Genomic DNA, 23,947 nt, shown 5'->3' with positions numbered 1-23,947 from the left:
AAAGCTGTCAAGAAGCATAGATAGAATTCAAGATCTACATATCAAAAATGGTGGATCTGCGCTTTTAGAACATCTCAGTCTACTGCTGCAGATGATTCTTACACAAGGCTTGGTTCCGTCAACATTCTGCGTGGGAGATCTTTCTCCCATTCCAAAAAAAACGAAAAACCTCCATTCAATGCAGATCTTTCAGGCCCGTGACTGTGTCAACCATTTTCTGCAAGTTTTATGAACTACTGTTCATAAAAAAGCTTGAAGAAAAACGTTACGCGCCTCCACATCAATTTGGCTTTCAACATGGCTTTGGATGTGCAGACGCCCTTGCAGTTGCTGCTAATGCTCTGCTGAATACTTTTTGTCCAGATAGTAATAATAATAATTTATTTATAACCCACTTTTATACAAAACAAGCGGAGTAAAGCACAGTAAAAAGGAAAAAAATCAATCAAATACACAGAAACAAAGATAACTTAAACCTTAATCACTGACAAAAACACACGGTTAGTATTATGGTTTGGGCCTAGGGACACAAAGGCATTTCTTGTCAAATTATTACTAAGCAATTCAAACGATTCGATAATGCCGGTAGCACCATACTTCTCAATAAAACGTGTATTACGATATGAAGTGGGAAGGTAAAATAAAAATTTGCAATATCTAAGATAAGCAATACGGATCTGGCGCAAATCATTCTTATTCAATAACAAATACATTCCACTTAAAAACAAGACAGAATGGTCACAATATGTGGAATACATTTTAGCCAAAGCTCGGCGTGAATATTTTCAACGGTTAGGTACAATTTTCGCATATCCGATCTTCAACTTTTCTCAGAACTTGAAGTCGCAAAATAGTGAGTGTAGAACAAATACTAATTCCTAACCACCATAAACTCGTAAAATTGCGAATTACTGAGGATCCACAGGACAAATTATGAGCTGATGATTTGGGATTGAAAACTAAATATTCGCATTTATCAAAATTCAAAAACAGACCAACATCCCGAAATATCATAAAAATATGCTGCACAGACAATGCCAAAATAGAATTGGTTTGGCTCAAAACTAGCTGGTTGTCAGCATACGTAATATAAGATACACTAGATAAATTATAAAAATACGAAGGCTTGATTCCTAATAACACATTTTGAATGCAAGCATTAAAAAGATAAGGTGATAGCACTCCATTCTGTCGTTCTCCAGATTGAACTGGTATTTTACCGCAGTACCCTGCACCAGATTTTAAACGAAGAAACTAATTACTATACCAAAATTTTAGTACATGTATGACAGAAGGGTTCACTCCAAACTCTGACAAAGAGTGCCACATTTGTGCATGGCAAATACTATCGAAGGCTTTAGACAAATCCAAAGCGCAAATATGTAATTCATAACCTTTAGACTGGGCATCATAATGAGTTGAAGCTGCGCATGTTGACACCCAATACGAGGTTGAAATCCAAATTGATTAGAGTCTTTCGCAGTTCGTTCAATAATATATGGGAGCAGAACATATCCAAAAACCTTACTAATATTGGAAGCAACAGTGGTGGGCTCACATGAACTGCAATCAAAATGGTCTTTTCCACGTTTAAAAATCGAAGTTACCGTTCTGCAAATGAAGGAATCATACACAATTGAAAAGCATAAACAGTACAGGAAAAGTAATTGGGACTGAGCGACTAGTGCCGGACAATCACAACGTAAATGGTGAGCCCTAATCCCATTAAGATCACTTGATTTAGACTTAAGTTTAAGCATACAATTAACAATACTTTTAGTTGAGACGGGAATAGCATGATGTTGCAAAACTTTAGGAGTAAAAAATTTCGAAATTAAGAACTGAAAACAATAGTGAACACTATACTCAATCTTACAAAAAATACTTTTATAATGCCCAAGCCAAGACGAATCTGGGATAACATCACTAGTCCCTAATGAATCAAATATAGTCGTATTAATGACTTCTTTCCATTGTACTGCACTTTTAGGGAACTCAGCACCATTATATCGAACCAAACGAAGATACCGTTTAAACTCCGCTTTTGTCTTACTCTTTATATCAAACACTTGGCCTCGCAAGGGCCGCCACTCGCCTTGGCGAATCTTGATGTTCGCAATGTCTTAGACTCCCTGATCCACCCCCTTATGCTTTTAAGGGCTGGTAAAAGAGAGTAAATATGGCTATCAGCAGATCTCAAAGGGATATGTATGCTCAGCTACGAGTCCGTCTTAAAATACCTCCTGAGCAAGATGAAATGGCAAGGCCACTGGATAGAACTTTACCAGTTAAGAGAGGAGCTAGTCAAGGTCCAATCGCCTCTCCTTGTTATTTCAATAGCTATTTCCTAGAAACTCAGGACCAGTGTGAGATTTCTTGCGTTCTTTCTGGCCTTATGCTGATGTCATTATGCTGAGGCCTTATGCTGATGTCTTTCTGGCCTTATACTATGCATAAGTATGTCACTTATGCTGATGTCATTTTAACATCAGCCGAAGTTTGGACAAAATTTCTTAAACTTTCCAAAAACTGCAAGCAGAATACTTAAAATCTGGGCTTGAATTTAACGCTAAAAAATCTGACGTAGTGGTTTTTAAGTAGATAGACCCACTTCCTTATAAAATTATTCTAGGGAATTAAAAGATCTGCCCTTCTGACCAAATCGTTTATCTTGATATTCCCGTTAGAAAAACCATTCCCCACACTCGTCATCTTCTAATAGAAGGTATCAAACACCGAATATAGGCTTCATATGCTTCCATAGTCTCTGCTAAGCTTCGTTTCAATCGCCGTTATCTTGCAATGCCGTACAGCACTGTTGCTATCCTCTACATTGCATCCTTTTAGGAGATTCTTACTAATGCTGATAAATTGAGAATCCACTCCACTTCTTCCGTTTCGTAAAATATCTGCTGAGACAACCAATTTGAACACGCAAATCAAAGCTCATCAACAGTCTGTGCATAGCAAATCCTATAATACCCGTTGCTAAACTTATAAAAAACCCAATAAAAAGACTTCAAGACCCACTTGGAGCCGACTTCTTCAGCTCTAGTTGCGTCGTCATTGTTGTATAGTGATATTTTACTTTTGTTTTGTTTTTTCTCTTTGTAGTGCTCCGTCATTTTCTTTTTGTATGAAGACGGGTTTTCAATAAATAATAAAATAATACTAATGAACCGTGCCTTGCATTCTGCTGAAGTTTTCAAACTCAGTCCAGATTTCCCCTTTAGTGACCTTGACTATACAGGCAACATTGGCCTGGTGGTGAAAAATGTGGAGGATGCACAAGCCTTGCTGCATAATGTGGCTGTCACGGCGGAGTTGGTTGGGATGAAGCTTAACAAGGACAAAACCAAAATTCTGACAAACTCTGAAGACGTGCAGATACACGGTATCTCTCTAGACTTTACGTTGATGTGATCAAAAGCTTTAAAATGAGCCATCAAGGGCAGATCCAGGATTTTTTTTTCGGGGGGGGGGGGTATTCATTTTTTACTCAGTTTTCGACTAATTTTACTGATTTTTACCTAGGTTTTACTAATTTTCTACTTATTTTCGAGTCGGTCAAAAATTTCAGGGGGGGGTTCAAATCGGGTACCCCCCCCCCCCTGGATACGGCCTTGTGAGCCATTAAGCCTTTCTATAAGGTTGCATCAGCCTGCTAGTTCTGTTAGCCAGTAGACAATTTATGAAAACATTAAGCGGGCTTGGAGGGAGAATATTCAAGAGGGAAGGTTATAAAACTCAAATATATGGTTTTGAAGCATATTAAGACGAATTCATAATTGGCCCGTAGAGAGAGAGAGAGAGAGAGAAAGAGAGAGAGAGAGAGAGAGAGAGAGAGAGAGCGAGAGAGAGAGAGAGAGAGAGAGAGAGAGAGAGAGAGAGAGAGAGAGAGAGAGAGAGAGAGAGAGAGAAGAGATCCAGAAAAGAGTGTTCCAGACAAAAGTAGCTTCTAGTGTACATCAGGGTTCTGAGGTTTGTGGTTTTTCTAAAGCAGCTAAGCTAGTAGTAGTTCAGCTAAGATATTTTAAGAAAATTTTAGGCTTGGAGGATTCACTTAGTTTAGTGGTACTGAAAGGAGATTTGGGGCTTTTTAATTTTAGGAGTTTTAGATTGGTTAGAATGGTGAAATTTTGGGAGAAGATAATTAGGCTACCTAGAGTTCGGCTTCTTAAGTCAGCTTATTTGGAGAGCTTGAAGGACAGTAGACGTGATTCATGGCCAAATCAGGTCAAGAAAATACTGGACCTTTGTGGCCTTTCGGAGATGTGGAATGAAGGAAAAAGCCCTATGGGTGAAGCCGTGTCAGTATGGAAGGAAGTCCAGAAAACCCTAAATGACCAAGAAATCCAAGAGTGGCGAGTTCATAAGGACCAATCTATGTCTTTGAGGTTTTACTCCCAAGCCAAAGACTGTTGGGGGGAGGAGGTTTATTTTAAATTTGAGTTGAATAAAGAGGATTAGAATGATTTATTGTTGGTAAGAGGGGATAGTTTGGATTTAGGTGAGAGAAGGAAATTTTTGGGAAAGTTTAGGCTGGCGGCTGGTCCTTATTTTTGCCTAATGTACGCATATATGAATAAGAATTTATTTCATTTTGTATCCAAGTATGAACAGTTGTCTGAGTTGAGGAATGAATGTTTTGGACGAGTGTTGGGAGTGGATGCTGGTTAATTGAGCGGATGGCTGAGAGGAAAGCATGTGCTATTACAGTTGTGTAAGTTTCTTCGTTTAGGGATTAAACATAGGGAATCATGTTTGAGGGGATAGATTGTTACGGTTTTTAGGATTTGAATTTTATTATGATTAGTGTCTGTTGGTTGAAATGTTGAACCTTGATGTGTTTCTTTTTTGCCGTTTTGTTGTTCTTTTTTTCTTTTTTTGATTTTATTATCTAAAGTTGTATTTTGTTCCTGGGCTTTGTTTGTAGACTGTATTATATGTTGCTATGGCCCAAAGGCTTTTTGCAATAAATCTTATCTTATCTACAGTAGAAACACCGATAAGGGTAGAAAAGCAATTCCACCACCAGTTATGATCCCAATAATCTTGGATTCCGCAGATTCAATTTTTTGGTAATTTTGTTTTGCTCAAAATATTTGAGACAATTTAAATCTTTTTCAGAATATGTATTTTCTTTCTCGAGAAAGCTAGGAATTTTCTCGAAACCTAATGTTTCAAGATCGAAATGAAGATTCGTATTATTGAAGAGAATTTGATTATGAGCGAATTTTGTCAAATTGAGTTTAGTTTTACCGTCATACACTTCGGGTATGAAGGATCTGTCATGGACAAGGGAACATTCGTCTTTTACTTGAACAAGAACAGACCCTATAATTTTTAGTCGGTGTTGCTCCCTTAATCTAAAAAAAAAATTATCTAAAAAAGTACACTATGTCTAATTTAGGCGTAACGATTAAGAAGTGAGCGTTTCCAACAGGAACTATTATGGGATTATGAACTCTTTAAATTTTAATATCGCATTCGTTTTTAATAATTTCTTGATTATTTTTGAAGCATTAATGTTTGGGACGGGAGCCACTATAATTTGCTAAAATGCTCTACCGCTATTAGAGCATGCAAATCTCCGTTTACACATTCATATGGCATGGGTACTCCGCTGTCTAACAAAAACACATAAAATAAATGTGAAGGAGGAATATTTTCAGCCAAAGATGGATTTGGCAAAGAACCCGTAATATTCCGAGGAGACATGAATCGCAACTTTTGAAAAAATTTTGTATAAGCATCGGTAAGTTTTCAAAACTGCAAATTTGCGTACTCGCTCTAGCGTTTTTATATACCCTTGAATGGCATCTAACAACAGTTCGCTAAGCATCACGGCAATGGTGGTGGAGATAAGTTCTCTTGGCACCACAATTTTATATGTATTTGCACGTCTTTTATCTTCATTACCATCGACTGCATAAACAAGTCCATTATGAATTACCAGTTCATAATTTATAAACCACTTCGGCAATTTGCTTACTTCCTTTGTCTCAATTTTATGCCTGCGAGACTCTAATCCATGTTCATGATCATGATTACCCTGCGAGCATATTAATATGCAGCCTTTGGATGGGTGAATGCAACCCTTTTTTGCATCCCTAAGAGGGGTCTCAGCGACTTCCCTCCGAAGTACATGACTCCCTGTCATGACTTGTTCGTGACTCCCTGTAACGATGGGCCTACTCCTTCCGGTTAACCGTTTTCTACAAACTACTGAATCTGGGCCCGAGCCATCCGGTGGCTCCTCAGAGATTGCCCTGCGGCCGGAGTACTGAGGCGCCATTTCCCGAAAATCAAAATGTTTTTTAGGGTAACATTTTCAAAAAACCAATATACTGCTTTTATTTCTTTATCGCACTTTTGAGCCCGTTCAGTTCCTTTTCTCAAAGTTTGATAAAATCAACATATTCGCCTTGAAGGCAGTCAAATTCCTCCTCCAAGTCATCGAAATTTATCTTTCTGTGTTTTTCAACAAATTCGGAACTTGGGCGGCCACCTCAACCCGGCCATCGGACGGCCAAGAGATACACAAGTCATCTCATTTATGGGAGCAGACTAGAAAATTAATTTTGACCATAAATGTAAAAACTAAGTTTGACGAAGAATGTCACGTAGCGCCATTTGAATTACGGCAACGAACGTCCTTTATTAATCGGCCTAAAATAGTCAGTGTATTATCAACAGAGCTCCCTTTCCCAGAAAGATATTCGGAAGAATCAAAGCTTTACAAAAGTATGCATTTCTGGGCTAAAGAAGCATGTTTTTGCCGATCCTCCATAAAGCTTCCCTGAGGCTTCGTTAAGAAAGGGCAATGGGCATCTATGACCTGTATACACTAAAATCAAAATATAATTAAAATAATATACTAGAATTATTCACGGTGACTAAATAAGTTACCCGATCTAAAACTTCAGGAATAATATTTTCCCTAAAAATAATGCAAAAGACAAGAGTGAATTTGATAATTTCATAATCAAATCAACAGGATAAAAATATGACTAAGTTTTTGACCCAGGAAAAATGGCAAAGATCCTCACTGTTTAACTTCATCTTTCTGTTTAACTCCCCTCCTTCTCTTCTTCTAAACATTCCCTTAAACTTTTCAATAAACCTTCTAAATCATTCATGGCCACATTTTTCCCTGAAAAATAAAATATCCTGGATTAAAATAAATTGATTTTTTTTGGGGGAGGGGTTGGTAAGGTGATTAAGAGTTTGTTTTTGTTTTTGTTTTTTTTTTGCTTTATCTATGATTTACTGCTTGCTGGCACATTAGAGAAGACCTGAAATTTGAAGTTTTGGCCATTATTTTTTTCGTTTGAAAAAATAAAGGGGCATTTTCTGTCACATTGACACGAAGAGGGTCAATATGACAGAAAACAGAAAGGGCAAGAAAGGTTAAGAAAGGGCAATGGGCATCTATGACCTGTATACACTAAAATTAAAATATAATTAAAATAATATACTAGAATTATTCACGGTGACTAAATAAGTTACCCGATGTAAAACTTCAGAAATATTTTTTCAAACAATAAAATAATGGCCAAAACTTCAAATTTCAGGTCTTCTCTAATGTGCCAGCAAGCAGAAAATGGAAAGGGGCATTTTCTGTCACATTGACACGAAGAGGGTCAATATAACAGAAAGGGCAGAAAGGGCAAGAAAGGTTAAGAAAGGGCAATAGGCATCTATGACCTGCATACACTAAAATTAAAATATAATTAAAATAATATACTAGAATTATTCACGGTGACTAAATAAGTTACCCGATGTAAAACTTCAGAAATATTTTTTCAAACAATAAAATAATGGCCAAAACTTCAAATTTCAGGTCTTCTCTAATGTGCCAGCAAGCAGAAAATGGAAAGGGGCATTTTCTGTCACATCGACACGAAGAGGGTCAATATAACAGAAAACATAATATAGACAGTCAATTTGTTAAGTTTTAAGATTTTAGATTTAGATAGGAGGTTCTTAGCCCACTTCCACCGCCCCCCCCCCATCTTGAAAATGCCTTCGCAGCACACAGATCAAATTCATAGTAATTTTTTTATTGTACAATGTAATTCATTGTAATTTGCTTCAGTAATTTGCTGGCACGTTAGAGAAGACCTGAAATTTGAAGTTTTGACCATTATTTTTTCGTTTGAGCTTGTCCACTTCTCGGCCTAAATTCCCATGGTCCCTCTTCTCTTAATTTTTTTTTTTTTTCAATAACAATCAATTACTTTTTGTAAGAAACTAAGTCTTTTACTATAATCTTTTTTTGGAGGGGGGGAGGGGACAAGACAATATTTCTGTGATCCTCATGAAAAAGTGCACACTACATTTTGTTTCCCCTTTTTAAACCCCTCGTCCAAAAAGCACTGCTGCTAATATAGAAGTATGTAACGACTGGTAAAATATTTAATTAAGACAGCGAACATAAATAATATTTTGACTTCATTTACATAAATTTTGGTCATGTAGCCCTTCTCGAGCCTGATGTAGCCCTTTTGAGGCATTTTCGTCGCAATTATTGCGAGTATTCTTTGCCCGTCATTAATTAAATAAGCTCATTATTAACTAAAGAAAGGTATTGTACCAAAAACCTGAACAAATTATTACTCAATTTGCATTGGCTACATTAATCTCGACTATTAACGATATTAATGATTAAAAGTAAGCTATACGCAAAATGTGGGTCATTCCTGCATTCAAGGGCAATGACGAGAGAAAGGTTGAGATGGTTAGGACACGTTCTGAAGATGAAGGATGGCATATTGCCCATGATTGTCGTCGTTAGCCAATCGTCTATGGCTAAATCAAGAGCAAGTTGTTACCAAAAGGAATGGAAGGATGTCGTAAGGAAAGATTTAAGGGAAACGGGACTTCTTGGGAAGGTGTAAAAAGGAGGCTTTGAATAGATTGGGATTGAGGAGTGTGTGTAGCTGTGTAAGCCTATACCAGTTCTATCCTGAAAAAAAGACTGTTTATCTTCAGACCCCCTCCCCCTGACATCCCTATTTAAGAGGCAGTTTGCTACTTATTGGTGTCTAGCACTGTTGGTACCAGCGTAATTGCGTTCAATATTTCAGGGGAAAAAGTGCGTATGTATGTATAATTTCATTACCCACCAGGATGTACAACGCCACAAAACTGAGGAAATACAAGAAAAGAGAGAAAGGAAAAAGAAAACACCAATCAACAGTTGAACAACATGACTAGCCTACCAAAGAACATTCAGAAAATTATTTTAGCCTCTTTTGGTATGTCTCATGTTTTCTTCAGGTAGCCTTCAGAGGTCTAGTAACTTCCGAGGAAGGAAAACACAACATTTTCAGAAAATGTCAAATAAATCATTCGGTGTTAGGTGCGCTGTTTTTTGCCGTTTTTTTAAAGTTAAATTCGGTTTCAATCTTTAAATATCATTGAAGGCATCTTGGATCTATGTATAATGGATAATCAAAAGTAGGAATTTTTTTCGACAGTTGAGTTGAGGTTTATTTTCAACGATTGCTCAGAGATTCCCACAAAGCATATTCCACGGGTTTACTAACGGCTCATTAGCACGTATTATTTTTGATCTAGCAAATTATTTTTTTTTATCTTGGAATTATAGTTTAAGTTTCTATATTAAATTTTTAATATTACATTTTATTGCCTGTAAGTTTAAATAACATAAACATTTTAAACTATCTGAGAAAGGGACTAAGTTAAAACGCCATTTTTATCAGATACTAAATTATTGTGATTTTAGTTAAGTCATTAGATACGTATATATACCAGTGTTAAAAACTTAAAAGAAGAATTCGCATGCAAGATTTGTTTTGCTCTAATTGAGTTTTTAATTTAAAGATAAATTTGTAAAGTAAATTTATTTTTCGAAACACTATTTATTAAAAGATATTTAATATTTGTACATTTAAAAATCATGTTAAAAAAAAACAAATGAATTATGAAGTTTATGTTTACACAGATAATTATAATTCAAATTTTAAGAGACATCTTCGTTGATTAAAACTTAACTCTAATTGACTTTGATATTAGATTCTGTTCTAAAATAACAGATTTCGCTGAGCAGAATGAATGACCTTCACTAAAGCTTTTTTATCAGCTGAATTCGGTGCAACTGTTTATAATCCATAAAAATGGGAACTGAATGTGTCTGTTGATTCACACATTTTCTAATTTATTGAAATTTTGGTGGAAGCACCCTCTTCACTTCCTAAAACTAAACTGTTCTTCTCTTAAAGTGTTATCTGCAACACCTCAGTCTCATTAGAATCATTATGCTAATTAATTTGCTTCCTAAACAAATAAAGCTGATGCTTTTGTAATTTCTCAAACATATCACTTTTCTTAAAGAGGCGTTTAATTCAAGTTTTCCTAAAATCACTAGACACGACTTCTTTTTAAAAAATTACATTTATAATCTTCAGTAATTTATCTCTAACTTCACAACCACTGTATTTCCAAACCCTCATTTACCACGCTATCAGCATCTGGGGCCTTATTATTCATTAATCCTGTTACTACTGTCACTAATTCTTCCTCATAAAATAAATCTTCGTTCGATTTCAAGGTATCATTAACTTTTTTCATTCTCTTCTATATCTTTTCCTGTAACTTTCTAGCGGTTTAGCACGTTCTCAAAATGGTCTGCCCATCTCTCTTCAACACTTTCCTTATCACCTAGTTGAGGCCCGTTCTTATTTTTAACTGGGATAAGTCCGGATTGAGTATTCCTTCTCAATTTTTTAATATGCCAGTACAATGTTTTACTATTATACCGTCTGGCTGGCTCTTCCAGATTTTTTGCAATGTTATCCATGACCTCCACTTCACACCTCCTAAATTCATATTTTTATTTTTCAATAAAAAACATTGGGCATTTTTATTTCTCAATCCTTTTAGTGCTGCCCCTAACTCTTCCTGGCAAAATAAATCTTACATCACTTCAAAAATGTAGATAGTACAAAAATGTAGAATATATAGAGTTGGTATTTTGGTTAAATTAGGTATTTAATATAAGGCGTTCTGGGCGGCCAGCTTTCCAAAATTCTTTGTTGTAGTTCCCATAATTTTGTTACTAAAGTATTATTTTACTTTTTAAGGTACTGGTGCATTATGCGGGCATCGCTATATACTGTATCAAAGAAACCAGTCACAAAACCAGTCAAACTGCTATTTTATTAGCAGACAACGGGTGATTTGCTAGATTAATTGATGGCAAAGCGTGGTTTTTCAATATTTAAAAGATTGTTGTTTGTGGTTTAGGAGGGAGAAAGGTACCTAGGTTAGGTTACGTATATAATATATGCTATGCTTTGCTCGTTCTTTTTAGTACCATTCCACACTCCATTACGGTTTGACACATTCGCAATCAATACTGCCCACCTAAATTCAACCCTTTCTTTATCACTAATTGCGGCCCTGTTCCTATCTTTAACTGGGACAAATCTAGACTGACTACTTTCTCTCAATTTCCAGACATGTCAATCTTACTATTATGCCACCTGGCTGCATCTTCCACATTCTCGGCAATTCACACTTTTTGGCCTTCTCTACTTTCCTTACTTCTTCCTTATTCGCGTAAGATCTACCAATCAAAGTTGCTGTTTTCAGATTTACCAATTATATAAAGTAAGAAGACAGGTACACAGGGCCGTATCCAGGATTTTTGTTCAGGGGGGGGATTTTGTGGGAGGTGTTACACAAAAAACATCTAAAAATTGGTTTATATGCATTTTTGTTAAGTTTTCATGAGTCGGAATTTTTTTGGGGGGGAGGGAGGGGGGGGGGGGTTCAAACCGCCTAAACCCCATCTGGATACAGCCTTGCTGGTACATATAAAAATACAAGCCTTCTTTCACTGACCTGGCGAAAATATTATATGTTCCTAATACACATCACTATCAGCCAAACAATGTCTTCTTAATTCGGCTAAGTAATCCTTCACTTTTCTCTTCGCCAGCTTTCGGCCTTTCATCCAAATTGACTTTCGTTCCTGGCAACAAGAAAGAAGGCATGTACTTTTATATTCTATTAATGAAAAGACGTTACCAAAATTACCATTATGGATAAAAATTGATTTTTTGCTGATTTTTGACAACCCTGTAAAAGTCAAATTTAGCAATGCAATTTTACAAAAGCTTAGAGTACGCATGTTTTAGAACGTTCAATGGTGGCACCCAATAAATTACATTTCACAGAGCTCATTAAACTTTATAGTAGAAATTAGTTCGCACAGTTAAGCCCAAATCCAAGGGCAAATCTAAAACTTTGACGAATCACAATATGTGCGCTTTCCTCTCCTTGGGTAAGCCATTGATTTATTAGATCTGAAAGCAGCAATACAATTTAGAAATCTAGAGGATGTAGGATATGCAGAGGTGGTATTCAACGAATTAATTTTCGCAGGCCTCATTGAGTTTTTAAATCCAGATTAATTAATATCATTATGCCCAAAATTCAAGGGTATACCTCCCACCTTTGCGCATCACAATACTTGTGCTTGTGCCTCATGACGCTTTAAAAGCAAGTTTGACAGAACACCATCCCTAAAGAAATATTGGCCGTCCAAAATTAAAACAGATTCTCGACGAAACCAAATTTTTCCAATTTAAATAAATTTTTAGATCACATGGCACATATCCATTTATAACCAAAACGAAAATATATAAATAACTGGCATAACTTTTAACTAAGACAGGGACATACATGTATAAATTTAATCCAAAACAGCTTTTTCTAGTACAAATTTAAGAGAGGTTTAAAATCTTTTCCCAATCTTGATTCTAGGAAGCGAATTTTCTTCCCCTCTAGTGCTGATGGCAACTAAATATTCAAAAGTACGCTTACCCATTGTGGGTTAGCGTAAAATAGCGTTGTGTCTCAAGCGTATTATAATTATGCGTAAAGTCTAAATCTTGCACTACTCCACCAATGACCCCTACCCATTTGTTTGTCTAAATGTGTCATGACTTTAAAATATCATGTCTTCCCTTCGAAGGTGCTAACACAGTGCCACGTATCTTTCTGCATTGTAATTATAAGGCGGGGCAACGTCTCTGGAATACAGTAACATCAGAGTCGTCATGATTCAGTAACGTCACGAACAGAGTCGTGCTTTTGGCTATTGAAGAAAAAAAATCCTCTAGAAGTTTAGCTTGAAGTACTGCAAACAGGATTTTAGTTACTATATTCCAAAATGAAGGTACATCGATAAAGTATACGCTGTAATTTCTACCAATCTTTTTTTGTTTAAGTACCGAATAAAAACTGTTTCCGCTAATGCTTGTAGCTCAAGCAGCTTTGCGCTTCCTTATTTACAATAACAGAATAACAACAACAAACAAATACAATCATAATAATAGTAAGAACTAACCTTCAGTAGTAGTTGTCATTCCACGTATGGTACCTGGCGTGTCCGACTCCATTTCCGCATAGGCAGTGACTAAGGCTCGTTGTTTTTCGTTCAATTTTGTGGGTACTTTAATCTTTATGTTAACATAGTGATCCCCATAACCATAAGTGTTCACTCGTCGAATACCTTTTCCATTCAATCGAATGCGGGTATGTGACTGAGTGCCTTCTGGGATCTTAAAATAAAAATCTGTTTCAAAAAAGGATAAAGGTAAACCTAGATTAAGTTTAGATTACATCGGCGCCAATTTTTGTGTGATTCCCTGTTTTCCCCACCCTTATCAGCATTTGCAAAATAGTTAAAGTAATATTTTGCAGTTTATGGTGAGCAATACAACGAAAGTTCATTTATCTGTAAAGAATAATGGATTTGCCTGTTTAAACATAAACGTAAAATTTGTCTTTGATTATGATAATCAGAGTAAATTAAGTTTAGGTCCTAATAATTAAGTAAATTAATTACACAAGTTATGGGGTCAGTGATCATGGTGAATTAAATGTGGCACTAAACTAATGGTGGCACAAGCCCATGAACTAGAAACCGATGATGGCCCAAAGCTAGAATGAACTTTTTTACAATTTTCTCAGGTTACAAAAAAAATTTCGTCGCCAAATCATGACCCTTTAAATGCAAAAATAATATTTTTTTTGCAATTCCAGCCTGAAGCTTATACGTTGCTTTGAAAATGAAGATATATATTTAATCTTTTAAAGTTTCCTCTTTGCATTTATAGTGGTTTCTTTTTTCGTGTAGTTTGCTTGGTACTCTTTCGTGAGCCTTCTTTAACTATCTAACTTTGAATTTTGTTTTGAAGCAAGATTAGTTGAAAATTTAACATCTTGTAATTTTTCGGATATTACCCAATACGGCAAAACCCTTATATACCCAAAACCCTTATATAGTAGACAATACCGAGGGCTTCCCATTGTAGGCTCCCATATCTCCCCACCCCCTCCCCCAAAAAAAATAAATAAAAGAGGCACTTTTGGCTGTATAACATAACGATAATATTTTTAACGAAACGATAGCATTCGGATACAAAAAAAAGTACATTTTAGTTACATGCAGTGAAATTTTTCAGACAATCAGAGAATTTCTCCTTGTCATTAATACACGTCTGATACATAGATACCAACAAAGCGTAGCTGAGAACACTCAAAACGCATGGAATTAATTACAACTCCACTCCCCCTCCCTCAATAAAAAAAACGGAAATCCATGTGTAAATACCAGAGTCTTATGAAGTAACCGCGAAGAATCTATTTCCTAATCGTAACACTTTAGTCACATTCACAAATAAAACTATATACGAAAAATTGTTCCAAAAAAAATACTGGGGGGGGGGAGGTTGCAAAAAAAAACAACAAATAGGGGAAATGTTTCGAAAATAGTAAAAATGTCGATGTTTCTTCAAGGGAAGAAGGGGGCGGCATCAGGTTCTTGATGAATATTAGTCCGAACATCAGTTTGACAGAATATTAACTGAATAAAGGGGGAATCAGGGAACAAAAGGAAGAAAGAGAAAACAGAGGAGGGTAACAAGTAGGAAAGCGGAGAAAAAATCATATTCATAAAGAGGTTCCGTCACAAAGAGGATGAGGCTTTTTTGGCAAACTTTCAAAGTGAGCTAACAAAGCTTTCGTGACACTTAACGGAAAAGGTAGGGTTTACGTGGGCTGTTAGCACCAATGACAGGGAAGCAGGAACAGGGGTAATTTACAAATGGCAATTTATAAGAGATACGTCAGAAGAGAACTTACATTTACATCTTGATCTTCATAAATGCCTTGGACTCTAACCGTACCACCTAAAATGGCTTGTGATATTGATATTAATGCATCCGTATGAACATCAGCGCCATCTCTACGGAAATAAGATGATTTTTCTACTCTGAATGTAACAAAGACTTCTTTTTGGCCTACTTGCATTCGAACAGTTTGCCCGTCCTCAACGCCTTAAAAATGTAAAAACAAGAGTTAGAATCTAAGTTTTTAGAAAAAAGAATAATGTAGGATATCATGGCCTCAAAAGGGGGGGGGGGATACAAAAGCACAGGGGCCCAGGTTTAGGAGGGGGCCTGTAGACAACCATAAAAATTGAATATAACTTTTGATAAGGGTATATTTGTTAAGTTATTCACCTACCTAAAAATAATGGTGAAATTCAGAGATATGTCAGGTTTGCGAAGAGAACTCATCTATTTTTTTTTAATTCCTATGTACAGCCTGTTCTCGTTTCCTCTACTTTTAGAGGTATTTTTAGCCATAATCTTTAGACGTCAGATTGATTTAGCACCCGCTAAATTTTGGCAATCAAGAGTTTAATAAAGCAACCTTCTGTAGCCAGTCAAAATAACTATAACTTTATAATAATTTCAGCTAATTTCCAAAAGAGGAATTGACTTTCTGCCATTAACTGAAGTAAACTGAGTGACAAATACAGGAAGGGCAGGGGATTGGCTTATGTACGAGGTCTAATAAAAAGTATCGAGACTGCTGGAAAAAATATAAATATTTATTAGATTAAGTTATTTACATTCAATCTCCTTTAAAATATGCTCCTCCTAAGCCTATACGTGTTCACCAACGTTTCTGCAATTTTTTTAAAACACCTCTGGAAGTCATTTTTAGAAACTGCTCGTGGCTACTCTATCGCATTTTGTTTTATTTCATCTTTATCTTGAAAACGTTTAACCTTTAGCGCCATTTTCATCTTTGGGAACAAAAAAAAAAAATCAGACTGGTGAATAGGGGAGTTAAGAAACAACTGGGATATCATGTTTGGCCAAAACTGCCACCCAACATGGGCTAAATGGACTGAAGCGTTATTGTAATGCACTTTCCAAATACCAGCACTTTCTCTTTAAACTCGGCTCCTTTTCTTCGTGCAGCGCCATTTTCATCTTTGGGAACAAAAAAAAATCAGACTGGTGAATAGGGGAGTTAAGAAACAACTGGGATATCATGTTTGGCCAAAACTGCCACCCAACATGGGCTAAATGGACTGAAGCGTTATTGTAATGCACTTTCCAAATACCAGCACTTTCTCTTTAAACTCGGCTCCTTTTCTTCGTGCAGCGCCATTTTCATCTTTGGGAACAAAAAAAAATCAGACTGGTGAATAGGGGAGTTAAGAAACAACTGGGATATCATGTTTGGCCAAAACTGCCACCCAACATGGGCTAAATGGACTGAAGCTTTATTTTAATGCACTTGCCAAATACCAGCACTTTCTATTTAAACTCGGCTCCTTTTCTTCGTGCAGATCCATATTAAACTTTGTGAAAAAAAAAAAAATCAGACTGGTTAATAGTGGAGTTATGAGACAACTGGGATATCATGTTTGGCCAAAACTGCCACCCAACATGGGCTAAATGGACTGAAGCGTTATTGTAATGCACTTTCCAAATACCAGCACTTTCTCTTTAAACTCGGCTCCTTTTCTTCGTGCAGCGCCATTTTCATCTTTGGGAACAAAAAAAAATCAGACTGGTGAATAGGGGAGTTAAGAAACAACTGGGATATCATGTTTGGCCAAAACTGCCACCCAACATGGGCTAAATGGACTGAAGCGTTATTGTAATGCACTTTCCAAATACCAACACTTTCTCTTTAAACTCGGCTCCTTTTCTTCGTGCAGCGCCATTTTCATCTTTGGGAACAAAAAAAAAATCAGACTGGTGAATAGGGGAGTTAAGAAACAACTGGGATATCATGTTTGGCCAAAACTGCCACCCAACATGGGCTAAATGGACTGAAGCGTTATTGTAATGCACTTTCCAAATACCAGCACTTTCTCTTTAAACTCGGCTCCTTTTCTTCGTGCAGCGCCATTTTCATCTTTGGGAACAAAAAAAATCAGACTGGTGAATAGGGGAGTTAAGAAACAACTGGGATATCATGTTTGGCCAAAACTGCCACCCAACATGGGCTAAATGGACTGAAGCGTTATTGTAATGCACTTTCCAAATACCAACACTTTCTCTTTAAACTCGGCTCCTTTTCTTCGTGCAGCGCCATTTTCTTCTTTGGTAAAAAAAAAAAAATCAGACTGGTGAATAGGGGAGTTAAGAAACAACTGGGATATCATGTTTGGCCAAAACTGCCACCCAACATGGGCTAAATGGACTGAAGCTTTATTGTAATCCACTTGCCAAATACCAGCACTTTCTCTTTAAACTCGGCTCCTTTTCTTCGTGCAGCGCCATTTTCATCTTTGGGAACAAAAAAAAAATCAGACTGGTTTATAGTGGAGTTATTAAACAAATGGGATATCATGTTTGGCCAAAACTGCCACCCAACAGGGGCTAAATGGACTGAAGCGTTATTGTAATGCACTTTCCAAATACCAACACTTTCTCTTTAAACTCGGCTCCTTTTCTTCGTGCAGCGCCATTTTCATCTTTGGGAACAAAAAAAATCAGACTGGTGAATAGGGGAGTTAAGAAACAACTGGGATATCATGTTTGGCCAAAACTGCCACCCAACATGGGCTAAATGGACTGAAGCGTTATTGTAATGCACTTTCCAAATACCAGCACTTTCTCTTTAAACTCGGCTCCTTTTCTTCGTGCAGTGTCTCGTAAACGGACAAGAACATCAATGTAGTATTCCTTTGTTAGGGTCTGTCCTTTCAGAGCATACTTATGATGAACAACACCTTTGTAGTCGACAGAAACAGTCAACATAACCTTCACTTGACTCCGAACTTGACGAGCTTATTTTGGTTGTGGTGAATCAGGTGTCTTCCACTGCGAAAATTGTACCATTGTTTCTGGATCGTAGCCAAATACCCAAGTCTCGCCACCAGTTATAATTGATAAAAAAAAATCAAAAAAAATCATTAGATCGAGAACACTCAAGCAAATAAATGGCGATCTGTTTTCGGTTTTCTTTTTGCTCATCTGAGAGCAGTTTTGGAATAAAATCCGACAGGACGTAAAACACACTTTACTTGATTGCACCTAGAAGCCGACTGAGACAACTTTAATCTAATCTATGTCTAATATATTTTCCCAACACATAAAGTTAGATTAATATGGCACGTGCAAGTTCATACTCAAACGGTTTACGGTTAATCTTATCAGTCTCGATACAGTTGAAAATGGAATGACTATTTTGCTTTTATACAAAATCCTCAAAATCATTTAATACTCAAAATCCTCAAAATTTGATGTTTAGCAGTGATTTAAGGCAACAAACATAGTTATGCTTTTGTATGTTTTTTATATAATTTTTCTATCCAAAACAAAGACTATAAGAAACTTATAAAAGAAAAAAAAAACTAGCGCTTATGCCGAAAGCAGAATCATCAACGCCATCTAGCATTGGTGACTTTATTTGGCTTAAAACTGCTGTATATTTGTCTTTTCAGGTACATCGAAATGCAAGGGAAGAAGAGAAAGCAGTCCCCAATAAGCCTTCAGCCTTAGAGTCAGGTAACCTGCTTAAACTTCCTGTAAGTGCCCAAGCTCGCATATGCCTACTTTGAAGACAATGGATTTTGGGTTAAGATAATCCTTAAAAAATACTAATTACCAGTCACTTTGCAGAGAAATTTTATATAGCATTGTTGATTAATCTGACCAAATATATAAATTTCCTGCTAAAAAGGTAGTTTGACCTGCTTAAACAACCTGTATGTGCACAAGCTAGCATAAGCCTACTTTGAAGACAATGGATTTTGGGTTAAGATAATCCTTAAAAAAATACTGATTACCGGTCACTTTGCAGAGAAATTTTATATAGGATTGTTGATTAATCTGACCAATTATATAAATTTCCTGTTAAAAAGGTAGTTTAACCTGCTTAAACAACCTGTATGTGCACAAGCTAGCATAATGTACCGTGAGTAAAATGTGATATATTTAAAATACAAAAAATTAAAGTTAAGAGAGGTAATCTCTTATATAAGAGAAATAACAATGCCAGTTTGTTAAAAGGGAAGACATTAGAAAAAGAGTGGGTATAGAGGTCTCCACTCGTCCTTGCTATGTCTAGTTCCCTCATTGTAGGGTCGTTTACGTAAAACCGTGTGGTTATGACGCTGCAAAATGTGTTTCTTAAACAGCACGGACATGCTTGAAGACTGCAGGCATGAAATATGTTGTAAAATTAGACCTCAAACTTAATAATGAGCTGAATTTATATTTCAAGGGTTATTTTAAATTTAATATAGAATTAAATGAGTGCTGAGAAAGATTAAGTTAAATTGTGTGAAATAAAGTATACCGAGGAAAATAATAAGGGACATTACTTAAAGTTAAGAGAAGTAATCTCTTATATCAGAGAAATAACAATGCCAGTTTGTTAAAAACAATATATGCATATTAACATTGGCATATGCTTGATATTACCTTGTAGTATAACATTAACCATTTATTGAAACCAATCATATTGCTTATCATGTGTTATGACTATTTGTTTTAAAGAACGTGTGATTCTGCCTCATTATTTTTACTATAGGAAGTGGATTGACATATTGGAAATCAATCATTTCAATGCGTTGTCCAGTGCAAGTAAGACCTAGCAGCATCTATTTTTATAATACCTCAACCAACGAAGATTACTCAACATAGACTCCAGGCAATTTTCATCCCAGCTTGTTTACGAAAATCATAGTTACCTTTGATCGTTGTTTCCTCGACAACGAACCATATTGCGTATCAGGTAACAGTATATTTGATTTTCAGTATCCAGTGCAATATACAACAATATAATCACAAGAATCCTAAGAACCCGATTGACCAGTACAAGATATTATTTCATAAATATCATCCTTGATGATCATTATGGACCCATGTACCATACGACTGTATACTTATGATATTTGATGATCCCAAAAATTATTTATATGACGCAGATTCACGCGTCGAATCCCTTTCGACCATCTCTCGGTCTCCATCCTATCCCCTCTGTGTGGAAAGTTCATATCTCTGTTATCCCATAAATGTTACGAGACAATTTCCGAAAAATGAACCTGGAAACCAACCACTGAATTACAGAAACCAAAATTAACCCCAGTGATTAACCCCTTAGTGACAATATACTCCTCCCACAAGTTAAAGACAATATATTGAAGGAGTCACTAAAGTTCGATGTCGACCCATTCCCAACCCAAACTTCAATTCCCCTGAGATTAACCAAGGAATCACCGCAAAAGTTAATAGACGCAAGCCAGACACAAACAATTTTATAAGAGAACTATAATCTCTAAGTGCACGAATGAACAATTTTATACGAGAATTACATTCTGTATGTGCTTTAAAATATCCCAAGAATGATATGCTGAGAAGAAAACGAACGCAGTCCAAGTGTTCAACCCCTTAATGATAAGGCACCCTATGAACTATCCAAAAACAGCAGGTGAGAATGAACTCTGATATCAAACTCCACACACCTGTACCTGGGATTATACTTTCCCTTTTGACAATTGTAGAAGCAGAATGAACATAGCCAAGTTCGAACTATTCGGTGAAGAAACTATATTGTAAGTGTTTTTAAATTTTTGCCAAGACGAAAGGAGTGAAGGACCATAATTTATAACAGAAGGAGTGAGTACGCTAAGAGACACGTGGTTGGTGAAATAGGTGTGAAGTTAAACATGTCACATTTTAATAGTTTTGATAAAGAATAGTTTCGAAAAACAACTTTGATGAATTATTATCAAAATTATATAACGAACAAACCAAGTGAAAATGTTTTAATGATTACTAATGAATGTAGTGAACACTTTAAATCGTTTATATATATATATATATATATATATATATATATATATATATATATATATATATATATATATATATATATATATATATATATATGTGTGTGTGTGTATTGTTATTTACTTAGATAGAGTTAGTGTAAAGTCAATGTATTTCCCCATTAATTTAGCGTAGATAGGAAGCATAAAGCTTATAAAAAAGTAGAATAGACTAACCTTGTTGGAAATGTAAAAGTCATCAGTGTTAGACGTAGAAAAAAAATCTTTAGTAAAGTGGCTAGGCTAGAACCATAAATAATCTTAGTCCGGTAGATGAATTTTAGAAAGGAATATATAATAAAATAAGAAAAAGTAATAGAGAAAATTTTTTAGCACTCCTGATTAAGCCAAAATAAAAATATAAAATAATACAATGTCAATCAAAATCATATAGAATAAATTGTAAATAAATGGCGAATATTTCAAAAGTCAGAGGACAAGCAAGTCTTAATGACGGGACGTCATTAAATAATGGGAAAGGAAATATGTACCGTGAGTAAAATGTGATATTTTTAAAATACAAAAAGATAAAATTCCTTCTTTCTAAAGATAATTCCGACTCCCTCTAATTAAGTTTAAATCTAGTTTCAAAAAAGAAAAGTTCTTAATCAGCAAAAAGAGAAATTGCATTTTAGCTTCAGTCAAACAACGATGCTATTCGGTTTGAATTTCGCTAAGATAATTGGTAATAAAAAAAATGCTGGGTACAATGTTTCGCAGGAAAATCTAAGTTATAAGAGAGTGTGAACGTTGAAATCATCGAAATATTTAAAACAAAATTATTGGATAAATAGTTCGCATAATGTAGTGAGTTTGTGAACATAATTACAAAGTAGCGGCCCCCTCCACAGGACTTGGGCCAATCGTGAAAAAAGCTAGTAATGCGCAGGAGTTTTATTCGTGTGATATAGTGAAAAAAAAACAACTGTTTTTCGTTTCAATTATGGATTGTCTCTATTGCCATCAACATTATCTTTGAGAGCCAATTTATCCTTGCCTTTGTCGTTGTCATTTGAACTGAACAACTGCTGTAAACCTAAATATGTAAGTCAAAATAAAACTATTGCTTTTCTACTTGTGTTTATTTTATATGTCTGTATCTAGTCGCACGACAGGTAATTAGTTCGTATGTCTCCAAGGTACGTTCCCAGGGATCTGATTTCTACATAACATTAGAGGTAACTGATCTCCAGATAGCTCGAGGAAAAGAGGTTACATTTATATAGCTACATATTTTATTTTCTCGCTTTCAGCGGGTGGCGCGGTCAACCATTAACATTACTCCCCATTGCTGTGGCGCAGGCCTCGGTGGCACAATCTTTAGCGCTATAAGCGGCGCTATCGAAGAACGTATAATGTGTAAGTTTGCAGCCTTAAGGTACAGTATTAAGTTCGACGCGGTCAATCTTTATTACCACAATTAAACCACTCTAAATTTTTTTATCGCTACACATAAGCCTACTTTGAACACAATGGATTTTGGGTTAAGAAAATCCTTAAAAAAATACTAATTACCGGTCACTTTGCAGAGAAATTTTATATAGCATTGTTGATTAATCTGACCAAATATATAAATTTTCTTCTAAAAAAGGAAGTTTAACCTGCTTAAACAACCTGTATGTGCACAATCTAGCATAAGCCTACTTTGAAGATAATCGATTTTGGGTTCAGATAATCCTTAAAAAATACTAATTACCGGTCAGTTTGCAGAGAAATTTTATATAGCATTGTTGATTAATCTAACCAAATATATAAATTTTCTGCTAAAAAGGTAGTTTAACCTGCTTAAACAACCTGTATGTGCACAAGCTAGCATAAGCCTACTTTGAAGATAATCGATTTTGGGTTCAGATAATCCTTAAAAAAATACTAATTACCGGTCACTTTGCAGAGAAATTTTATATAGCATTGTCGATTAATCTAACCAAATATATAAATTTTCTGCTAAAAAAGGTAGTTTAACCTGCTTAAACAACCTGTATGTGCACAAGCTAGCATATGCCTACTTTGAAGATAATCGATTTTGGGTTCAGATAATCCTTAAAAAATACTAATTACCGGTCACTTTGCAGAGAAATTTTATATAGCATTGTTGATTAATCTAACCAAATATATAAATTTTCTGCTAAAAAAGGAAGTTTAACATGCTTAAACAACCTGTATGTGAACAAGCTAGCATAAGCCTACTTTGAAGATAATCTATTTTGGGTTCAGATAATCCTTAAAAAATACTAATTACCAGTCACTTTGCAGAGAAATTTTATATAGCATTGTTGATTAATCTAACCAAATATATAAATTTTCTGCTAAAAAGGTAGTTTGACCTGCTTAAACAACCTGTATGTGCACAAGCTAGCATAAGCCTACTTTGAAGATAATCGATTTTGGGTTCAGATAATCCTTAAAAAATACTAATTACCGGTCACTTTGCAGAGAAATTTTATATAGCATTGTTGATTAATCTAACCAAATATATAAATTTCCTGCTCAAAAGGTAGTTTGACCTGCTTAAACAACCTGTATGTGCACAAGCTAGCATAAGCCTACTTTGAAGATAATCGATTTTGGGTTCAGATAATCCTTAAAAAATACTAATTACCGGTCACTGTGCAGATAAATTTTATATAGCATTGTTGATTAATCTAACCAAATATATAAATTTTCTGCTAAAAAATGAAGTTTAACCTGCTTAAACAACCTGTATGTGAACAAGCTAGCATAAGCCTACTTTGAAGATAATCGATTTTGGGTTCAGATAAT

At 35.6% G+C, this 23,947-nt stretch overlaps 1 protein-coding gene across 2 annotated transcripts in view; it reads right to left on the bottom strand.

Annotated features, from left to right (window-relative positions):
- Positions 1-6,968: 6,968 nt before the first annotated feature.
- The window catches only part of LOC148952764 (dnaJ homolog l(2)tid, mitochondrial-like), an 83,512-nt gene continuing 66,533 nt past the window's right edge, over positions 6,969-23,947 (bottom strand). Inside the window, exons 7-10 of one of the 2 annotated variants that reach the window (XM_089087412.1) lie at positions 15,184-15,377; positions 13,385-13,598; positions 11,875-12,004; positions 7,077-7,156 (exon numbers count right to left, since the gene is read on the bottom strand). In XM_089087412.1, coding sequence (XP_088943538.1) covers positions 11,913-12,004; positions 13,385-13,598; positions 15,184-15,377 — 500 coding nt within the window. In that variant the 3' untranslated portion in view covers positions 7,077-7,156; positions 11,875-11,912. Of the gene's footprint in view, positions 7,157-11,874; positions 12,005-13,384; positions 13,599-15,183; positions 15,378-23,947 lie in introns of both variants that reach the window. The other variant, XM_089087413.1, reaches the window with a different exon arrangement.

Source organism: Artemia sp. Qi Xiang Cuo, chromosome 4 (genome assembly GCF_049724085.1).
Source record: "Artemia sp. Qi Xiang Cuo chromosome 4, ASM4972408v1, whole genome shotgun sequence".
NCBI lineage: Eukaryota > Metazoa > Arthropoda > Branchiopoda > Anostraca > Artemiidae > Artemia > Artemia sp. Qi Xiang Cuo.
Note: the sequence above shows the minus strand (reverse complement) of the source record. Positions and strands in the feature narration are given on the sequence as shown.